General features: G+C 39.3%; 1 protein-coding gene across 2 annotated transcripts in view; it reads left to right on the forward strand.

Annotated features, from left to right (window-relative positions):
- Positions 1 to 10,818, forward strand: part of gpbp1l1 (GC-rich promoter binding protein 1-like 1) — a 109,889-nt gene that overhangs the window by 96,561 nt on the left and 2,510 nt on the right. For both annotated transcript variants that reach the window (XM_072574361.1, XM_072574362.1), the window contains exon 11: positions 1,933 to 2,035. In XM_072574361.1, coding sequence (XP_072430462.1) covers positions 1,933 to 2,035 — 103 coding nt within the window. The remainder of the gene's footprint in view (positions 1 to 1,932; positions 2,036 to 10,818) is intronic.

Here is a 10,818-nt window from a genome sequence, read left to right on the forward strand (position 1 = left end):
TTCCAAAATATTGCAACAGCACATAAAACAGTAATTGCTGCTCCTGGCTTTCGAGGACATCACCTCCAGCGTCTAAACTACCTCAAAAAAAGGAGCAGCTGTTACAGCCAGAAATTTTTCCCGTCCTCCATCTTGGTTGAAATATTTGGAGGATAAGTCGGACAGCTCCCGAGGGAAGGCAGCTCGGTAAATGAAATGAAGTTCATAGGGTCTTTTAAAACATTGAGATAAAAACCGGTTCAAAATCCTGAACACATTTAGGCGTGATTTGGAGGTGTCAGTGTTTGACTAGGGTGGACAAAGTCAGAAGTCACAGGACACCTGGTTACAGTCCAACTGGTTTATTTGAAATCACAAGCTTTTGGAGCACTGCTGCTTCAACAGATGGGGTCTTTGTCACTTCACCTGATGAAGGAGCAGCAGTCCAAATGTTGTGGTTTCAAATAAACCTGTTGGATTATAACCTAGTGTCCTGTGACCTCTGACTTTGAACATCTTTAGTAGTTAGAAGACTACACCCATAGAATGATTTAGATGCATTTTTTTGGCCTTGGTTATCTTATTCACAGTTGTGATTTAAAAACAAATTAGATAGTTGCCCACATCTGAAGATGCTGTCTATTTAAATTACCTCTACCACATTTTAAATCTTTGTTTTCTTTATCCTGTAGCATTTTTCCAGCCAAAAACATATTTGATTACTTACAGAAATGGCATAGTTCTTAGCAAGTCAAAGTTGCTGAGGATTATGGGCTTATTACACAGATATGGAAAAGAAAAAACTGCAGTTCTTTTTCTTCCGAGCTCAACTTTGCCTCTGTCATTTCTCCCATCATTGTCAGTGTGTAATTTTTAGGAGTGGTTTTTCAAGTGCTAGTTTCTTATCTCCAACATTGGAAAATGTTTCACCTGGATTATCTTAGTGTTTGGCATTTTGGCTTTTGTTTTGATTTTTATTTTGAACAATATGCAGAGCTGAACATTGCTAATTGTCAGACCTGTTGTTACAATAATCAGCTGGAAACTTCATTCAGTACTGTGTGAACAGGAGAAAAATATTGCATTTAACTCTGTTAAAAATGTGGATACTGAAGGGTACAAGGAACATGAGTTCATGTTAAAAATGGCAAATTTGTTTGGAATATCACACTGTGAGAGTGGGTTTTGTCTGTAATTCTATTCCAGGACGTTTTAAGTTCATTGTTTCAATAAAATGAATTTTAAAATGAGTGGAAATTTTGGGATTATTCAGCTTCATTTAAAGTTAGGGTGGAGAATTTATCTAATAGTGAAATTCTTAACACAGCACTGATCTCTAATATCAACAATTTTCTTGGACCCTGTTGCCTACCTGAAGTATGCAGTATTTGTGTAGGCCAAGATCATCTGATTTTAATTTACATGACTTGGTCACACTCTTAGCACAAGATCTCCTGCGAATAAAATTAATTTCAGCTGTTTGCGTAGCTGCTGGCCTTGAAACTTCCTGGTTTCTGCTAGATTACAGTTAGTAGATCCCAAGAGCTAATGATCCAAAGACTCAGCACTTAAGTGTCTTCAGCTACTCTTTTCAAGTTTCTATTCCACATCCATGCACCCTTTCCTATGGGAAATAGCTTTTTCCAGGAGTGGCATTTTAAAAAATCACTCCTGTATGTTCCTCTTCGATCTTGAATTTGGGAATTTTGAGTGTTCAACTGATTTTAAATTTTTTAAACAATAGGCTATTCTAGTAAAGCAGGGTGCTTTAAAAGTCATTATAAGCTTGAAAGGTCACAGTTTTGAGGTTTTTAAAAACCTTCATGTGCTTTGTTAGAGCATTATAAACAAAATAAAACAGTGATTATAACAGCTCTAATGTAAATATCTTTTTATATAGCTTCTAAATTTTGTTTGCAGGATCACAGTTAATCTTTGTTCATTTCCACACAGATTATTGAAAGCAATGGGTTGGCAAGAATGCTCGGAGAATGATGATAACTTCTTGCCTTTGACTGAAGATGAGCTCAGGGAGTTCCAGGCCAAAACTGAGCAGGTATGTATGTGTTTTATCATTTAAAAGTAATGCACACAGCTAAGATTTCATTGGTTTCTTAATCATCTCAAATAAACCATAAAACAATGTTTAGAACCTCACCCATCACACAAGAAGTTTGTTTGCTAGAACCTTCCGTGAAAGATTTGAGATTCACTTCAATCACAGCAGGACTCAAGCCTGCAATCTTCAGCTTGTGCTCCACCTCATGCTGAAGTCAAATGTCCATTATCCATTAGGCATATGGCCACCTTTTGTTTTAAAGTCTAATGATTACTATGAAATTACTGTTGATGACAGTAAAAACGCATTTGCAGTGGTGGGATTTTAACCCAGGATCATAGACCATTACCTGAGTCTTTGTTTTACTAGTCCAACAACTGTAATGCCATTTTACCTGAAAGCAATTCCATATTTGTTAGCGTAAATTTGTTAGCTTAAACCATAAACCCCCAACCTTAACCTTATGTTTGACCTAGGCCATATGACTTCTTTTCAATAAGTGTTTTACAGCTAATCACAATCGAATAAAATATAGTTTATTTCCTCACTTGCTTACGTAAGAAGTAGAAGTACTCAAGGAGAAATGACTAATTATTGAAAAATAACCTAATCATATACTTAAGTTATGTTTTAACTGTCCTATATTGCAGGTCCACAAATGGCAAATTTTAATTTTGCTTTGGATCTCTTTTGCCATGCACAAATGCACCATATGTTTCCTTCAGTGGCTGGTGCATTCAAATGGGGTGTAAGCTTGATTTTATTCATGCCCCTTGAACCAATCATTAAATAAATTGTAGCAACAACTTGAACATAAAACTTTCAAATTGGGGAAAATATATCTTTGAAGTGTTTTACTGTAAAGAAAAACTCATGACAAGCTAACCAAGAAAGATTAGGAGGTCTTGTCGACAGCTATGTCAAAAAAGTTGGACTTGGCGAACAGCATTTGAATGAAATGGAGTGGCATAGCAGGAGTAGACCATTCCACCCTCTTGCCTGCTATGCCAATCAATAAGATCATGGCTGATTTCATTGAGGGTTCAGCTTCATTTTCCTGCCTAACTCTGATCATGTCTGGCTCTCTTGTCAGTCAAGAATTAATCTACCCCTGCCATAAAAATATTCAGTGATCCTGCCTCCACACCTGGGTATAAAACTTTTATGGGTCCCTGACCTCCCAAGAGAGAATTTCTCCTTGTCTGCAACTTAACGGAGGAGGCCCCTTATTTTCCAACTGTGTCTCCTAGTTCTGGGGAAGACCTACCCACACTGGAGCAGGGGTGGTTGAAAGCATTATGAAATAACAGAAGATATTAAGGTCAAAGGAATGATGAGTTGATGAAAGGTTTCTAGGAGGCGGAGTTGGGTACTGCAGATGCTGGAGATTAGAGTCAAGATTAGAGTGGTGCTGGAAAAGCACAGCAGGTCAGGCAGCATCTGAGGAACAGGAAAATGTTTCTGGCAAAAGCCCTTAATCAGGAACCAGCAGGAAAATCGACATTTCGGGGAAAAGCCCTACATCAGCATTCCTGATGAAGGGCTTTTGCCCGAAACGTTGATTTTCCTGCTCCTCGGATGCTGCCTGAAAAGTTTCTCGTGCCTGTTCAAATTAAGGAGATCGGGTTGGTATTGATAGAAGGATGATCATTGGAACCAATCTTTAGTTTATTTAGAGGGTGAAACATTATAGACATTATGCAGATCTGGGATGGCGCGTGTTTTGGCAGCACAATTTGGCCATAACACTGCTCAAGAATTTGGGAATGGTATTTTGGAGAACCCCATTCACAATCGCGTGATTCCAGCAGGGATCGGTTCGTGCGCTTCGGTCTGTGCATAAACTAATGTCCGCAGTGAAATCTCCGTGCCGTTCAACGCATGTGCTGATATCCGTGCTGTGTGGTGCCTGCACAATATTGATGCCAGGTGCTGTGTCGTTCTGCTTATGTGTTGATGTCCGCACCCAAGTCTCAGCGCCGTTCTGCGCTGTTCTGTGCAAGCACGATGTGAGTGCTAGTCTTCATGCCGTACTGCGCATGTGCGACGTCTGCTGCAAAGAGCAACGTTCTGTGAGAGGTACTGCAGAGAAAGCAGCTTTCTTACGTTTTTTTTAAATGTACTGTACTAAATTTACTTTTGGTTCATCAATAAATATGATTTCAACCTTCATTCAGGTTGTGCTAGACTTTGTGTTAGAGTTTTGGGTGATTTTTGAGCAATTGTGAATGGTCTGTCCCGAACCCCACTTTTCCCAGAGGCCCCATTATTTCAATTAAGTGAGGTTTTGCTGGTAGGCAACTATGGTGTTATAGGAGAACTACCAATACCTCAACCCACACCCTGGTTTCAACAAGTGTCCTTTCACTAAGTTCTCATCAACCTTTTCAGACATGTTATGACACACCTCTGGGCTGGATACTGGTTTGCTCGCTGAGCTGGAAGGGTCATTTTCAGACATTTCGTCACCATACGATGTAACATCTTCAGTGAACCTCTGGATGAAGCACTGCTGATGACTCATGCTTTCTATTTACTTGTTTGGGTTTCTTTGGGTTGGTAATGTCATTTCCTATGATGTCATTTCCTGTTCCTTTTCTCCAGGGGTGGTGGTAAATGGGACCTCCATTTACCACCCCCTGAGAAAAAGAACAGCAAATGACATCTCCACAGAGAATGACATCACCAACCCAATGAAACCCAAACATGTCAATAAAAAGCAGGAATCATCAGCAGTGCTTCATCTGGAGGCTCACTGAAGATATTACCTAGTATGGTGACGAAACATCTGAAACAAACCTTCCTGCTCAGCGAGCAACCCTACATCCAGAACCTCAACCTGAGCTACTTCTCTGAACTTCAGTAAGGTAATAGTTCCTTGCAGTAGAGTTGCAGGTAGATAGGATAGGGAAGAAGGCATTTGGTATGTTTTCCTTTATTGGTCAGAGCATTGAGTATTGGAGTTGGGAGGTCATGTTGCAGCTCTACAGAACATTGGTTCGGCCACTTTTGGAATATTGTGTGCAGTTCTGGTCTCCTTCCTATCAGAAGGATGTTGTGAAACATGAAAGGGTTCTGAAAAAATTTACAAGGATGTTGCCAGGATTGGAGGATTTGAGCTACAGGGAGAGGCTGAAAAAAGGCTGGGAATGTTTTTTCCCTGGAGGATCGGAGGCTGAGGGGTGACCTTATAGAGGTTTATAAAATCATGAGGGGCTTGGTTAGGGTAGATAAACGAAGTCTTTTCCCTGGGGTAGGTGAGTCCAGAACAAGAAGGCATAGGTTTAGAGTGAGAGGGGAAAGATATAGAAGAGACCTAAGGGGCAATGTTTTCACGCAGAGGGTGGTGTGTGTCTGGGAAGTGATGGAGGCTAGTACAATTGCAACATTTAAAAGGCACCTGGATGGGTATACGAATAGGAGGGGTTTAGAGGGATATGGGCCAATTGTTGGCAGATAGGACTAGATTGGATTGGGCTATCTGGTTGGCATGGATGTGTTGGACCAAAGGGTCTGCTTTTGTGCTGTATATCTCTATGGCTGTAATTGCATTACAATTCCACTAGCTGCTGTGATGGTATTTAAGTCCTTGTTAGACTGTTAGCCCAAGTCTCTGGGTTATTTGTGTTGATGTTACTGCTGTGCCAATGTCTTTGGTTGTATCTTTTTATGTGTGCTCAAGTGAAACCCAAACTAATGCCCTCTAACTGCATATAATTAAACACAGTCATCAGATATTTACAGAAGAACGCCATTCAGGTTCGCGCCATTAATAAAGATTTGGATGCACTAATCTTATTTTCCAGCTCTTGGCTCGTAACCCTGAAGGGGATAGCAACAAAAGTGCATATCTAATTGCTGTTTGAGTGTTTTCAAGAGTTTATGATTCAGCCATCCTTTCAGTGTGTTCCAGATTCTGACCACCCTCTGGGTCTAAAGATGGCTTAACTTTGTAGCTTTCTCACTCTTTTCTACTACTGGAAGACTTGCCTTCCCTGTCCATTCTATTTTTGTTCCACATAATTGTATACACCTCTATCAGGTCCCCTCTCAGTCTTCAATATTTCTCAGTAAACAAGCAAAACTTATCCAATATTTCCTCACATCTTAGTCCCTCCAGCCCAGACAACATCTTAATAATACATATTGTCTGCACCCTCTTCAGGGCAATTGCAGCCTTCCTGTAATATGGTGAACAGAACTGCATACAGTAATCAAGTTGTGGCCTAACCAGCATTTTATGCAGTTCCTGCATGACCACCTTGTGCCTCATATAGGCAAGTATCCCATATGCCTTCACAAGTTATCTACCTTCAAGAATCTGTGGATATACATGCAAAGATCCTTCTGGTCTTCAGTACTTTCCAGGGTTCTGCAATGTTTAATATTTTGCCTTGTTAGTCCTCCCCAAGAACATGACCTCGCACTTTTAGAATTAATAATTAATACCACAGTAAAGATTGACAAACTGAATTTAGTGCAGAGCGAGAAACAGGCAGGTTTTTGATCAGCTGAATATGATGAGGGTAAAGGATCAGGATTCACCACGACACAATGGAATAATCGAGTCTGGAAGTGACCAAGATATTCATTGAGAGTTTCAGTAGTAGAAAAGCTAAAAGAGGAATGGCATTGTTGTAGAGGTGAAACTGGATTGGTTTATACTGTTGAGTATAAACAGTTAGAATCTGAGGAGTGAAACCAACAGGAAGCAAGAACCCAAATAGAACAAGACTAGTGGGGAGCAAAAAGGAGTGAGGGTAGCGGTAAGAGAGAACAGATTGAGACATATGAAAGTATAAAAACACAATGGCAACAGCAGACTGGCAAAGAGCAAAAACAAGTTTTACAAGTGCAATAATGTGAAAAGCAGGGAGCATAAAGGAACTAGCAGATTGATAATTAGAGTAATAGAAAAATGATGTAATGAGAGAAAATTGGCAAGAAATATAGAAACAAACAAGTTTACACAGCTATATGAAAAGAACAATTAGTCAACTCGAGACTAAAGAAATAATAATGGGAAACAAGAAAATAGCTTGAGCTTTGACCAATATTTTATGTCTTTCTTCAGACACAATAGAAGAAACCAAAAGCATCCCAAGGGTAGTGGTAAATTTGGAGGAAAAAGGAACTGAAAACAATCTCAGTAATTGGGAAAAAATGTATTGAGGGAAATCTAATGAAACTAGAGACTGATAGTTCTGCCATTCCTGATGAGCTGCATTCTACAATCTTAAAATAAGTGCAAAGTCACACGATACCAGGTTGTAGTCCAACAGGTTTATTTGAAATCACAGGCTTTCAGAGTGCTGTTACTTCATCAGGTGAAATGACTTCAAATAAATATGTTGGACCTTAACCTGGCATTGTAAGACTTCTGACTTTGTCCACCCAGTCTAACACCAATAGTCCTGCATTATTAAACTAAGTGATGACAGAGGTAGTGGGCACATTGATAGTAAGCTTCCAGAGTTCCCTAGCTTCTTGAAAAGCCCCAACAGATTTGAAAGCCACAATTTAGTATCCATGTTCAAGGAAGGAGGAAGACAAAGCAGAAATCAATAGGCCAGTCAACGTAATGTTTGCCATTGGGAAAATGTTGGAAACCATTATCAACTACAGTCTGTTCTGATATAACGTGATAGTTCTGTTCTTATGCGATAAGAAAATCACGCAATAGCTGCACAATTTCAATTAATTGGGCTAGAATCACATTCTAGACAATATAGGAAAGGAAAATTCACGTCCTACAAATAACAGTCTAAATTCTTCAATCACCTTAAAGCCAATTTGCATTGAAGAAAAGTACATCATAGCAGAACCAACTGTCGGCTAAAAGCGTCATGCGTGATATTCATCATAACTGTGGTGAAATGGATAGCAGTAGAAACTATATTTTAATTGTAACCTAATTCAGACTCAAGTGGCCTCAGTTTGAGTCATGAGTAGAATGTTCATCTCTAATCCACAAATTTTAAGTTGCATTCCAGGCTTTTTGCACTTAATCCAATCTTGGCACTTTAATATAGTCCTACAGGAGAGCGCTACAGTTTGGAGGTATGGTTATTTAGATAAGAAGTGAAAAGAAATCTGCCTGAGATTGACTATCTTGTTTGTTGGTCTTTGATAGCGCAATTGGCTGTTCGATAAGAACAAATCCTGAAACTGTAATTAATTGTGAAAGTCCTAAAAATGTGAAAGTGTAAGTTAATCTTGTTTTTCTTTCCAGATTCTATTCCCCACACCCTGAAAGCAACTAATCAGTCAACCATTTTTCAATATTTTGGGAGATCATTTCAAAATATTTCAATTTTTTGATGAAATTTAGAATCACATTTTAACTAAACACACCTAACCAATCTTATTAGAATTAATCTTAAATCTGAAAAGTATTTGATCAAACTATTTCTGTGTTTTTTGCTATGAAGGTTAGGTATTTAATACCAAGCTGTTGAATACAGATATTTTTTATCACATGAATGGCTCAGTGGTTAGCACTGCTGCCTCACAGTGACCTGAGTTTGATTCCACCCTTAGGTGACTGTCTGTGTGGAGTTTGTATGTTCTCCCCTGTCTGTGTGGGTTTCTGCCAGGTGCTCCGGTTTCCTCCCACATCCAAAGATGTGCAGGTTAGGTCGATTGCCCGTGCTAAATTACCCATAGTGTTCAGGGATATGCAGGCTAGGTGGATTTCCCAAGAGAAATACAGGTATAGAGTAGGGGCCTGGGTGAAGTGGTCTTTCGAGAGTTCCTGTAATCTCGATGGGCTGAAGGGTGTTTTGGATCTACGCTAGTGTAGGTCTTGCTCATGAAATAAGTTCCATGTTAATATGTTTCCCCTAGGTATTCAATATACATCATATCATGAAGTACAGTGAAACTTACAATGATTGCATTTTAAAAATATGTATGGCTTGGCTGATATAATCTTCCAGGAATTATTTTACTTGACAAACCACTTTCCTAATCTGAAAAGTGCTGTAGTTTAGGGATAATCTTCACGTAAAATAACTTGATGCTGTCGTACACATGAAGACACTGTCACTAGATCCCAGAGTGCTTCATATCCATTAACTACTTTTGAAGTACAATCATTGTTGCCAAATGTGGCAGCTCATTTACATTTAACAAAGCCTGACAAATCATAAACTAGAATCGCCAGATAATCTTTTAACCCCTTGCAACAGAAACCAACCTATCTTCACCTTAAAAGTACTCAAGGTCTCTGCTACTGCTATTTTTTCAGGAAGAGTTCCAAAGACTTATGATCCTTGGAGAAAAAGGATTGCCTCATCTCTGTAAAATGGGTCATCCCTGTTTTTTTTAATCAGTGAACCTTGTTCTAGATTGCCTCATAAAAGGAAAACTTCTTTCCACATCTACCCTGCAAGAAACCTTGGGATTTTATGTTTCCATAAAATCACCTCTTACTCTTCTAAACTACATTGAATACAAGTTTAACTCATCTAATCTGTCTCATAAGACAACTCTACTCTTACAGAGATTAGTCTCTGAAGTGACTCTAATCAAAAACATTTACAGCATTCCTTAAACTTGGTTACCAGTACTGTACACAGTGTTCCAAATGCAGTCTAAACAATACCCCTTTTAGCTGTAGGATAACTTTCAAATATTTGTATTCAATTGCATTTGTAATAAATTATAACATTGTATTAGCATTCCTAATTACTTGCTGCACCTGCTTACTAACCTTTTGCAAGTCATGCATGAGAACATCCACATCCCCTGCTTCTGAGCTCTGTAATTAGATTAGATTAGATTACTTTAGATTAGATTAGGTTACTTACAGTGTGGAAACAGGCCCTTCGGCCCAACAAGTCCACACCGCCCCGCCGAAGCGCAACCCACCCATACCCCTACATCTACCCCTTACCTAACACTACGGGCAATTTAGCACGGCCAATTCACCTGACCTGCACATCTTTGGACTATGGGAGGAAACCGGACCACCCGGAGGAAACCCACGCAGACACGGGGAGAATGTGCAAACTCCACACAGTCAGTCACCTGAGGCGGGAATTGAACCCAGGTCTCTGGCGCTGTGAGGCAGCAGTGCTAACCACTGTGCCACCGTGCCATCTTTCACCATTTAAATAATGTGCTTTTTTGTTCTTCCTGCCAAATGGGCAATTCAGAGATTCCCACATGCCATACTCCATTTGCCATATCTTTCCCCATTCACCTAATCTATCAGTATATTTTTATAACCAATTTGCCTCATCACAATATATTGTCCTACCAATCCTAACATTATCATCAAATTTGGCAGTCATACCTTCTGTACCTTCATCCCAATTATTTATATAAATTGTAAACAGTTGGGATACCAGTTCTGATCCCTATTGCACACCCCTCATTATATCTTGGCAACCTGAAAATGATCCATTGAAAGCTATTCTCTGCCATCTGTTAGCTAGCCATTCTTGTATCTCTACAACATGGGCTTTTATTTTACGCATTAGCATTTGCTGTGGAATCTTATCAAAATGACTTCTGCAAATTTAAGTACAATACTTCCACCAGTTACTCTTTATTCTCAGCATGTTTTATCTGCGGAAAGAATGCCAATAGATTGGTTAAACATGATTTCCCTTTCACAAAACTATGTTGACTTTCCCTGATTACCTTGAACTCTCACAGGGTCTCTGCTATAACTTATTTAATAATAACTTCTCACATCTCCCTTTAATAGATCTTAAACTAACTAGCCTGTAGTTTACTGCTTTATATCTTCCTTTTGGAATAAAGGAGTTATA

Source organism: Chiloscyllium punctatum, chromosome 7, assembly GCF_047496795.1.
Source record: "Chiloscyllium punctatum isolate Juve2018m chromosome 7, sChiPun1.3, whole genome shotgun sequence".
Lineage (NCBI taxonomy): Eukaryota > Metazoa > Chordata > Chondrichthyes > Orectolobiformes > Hemiscylliidae > Chiloscyllium > Chiloscyllium punctatum.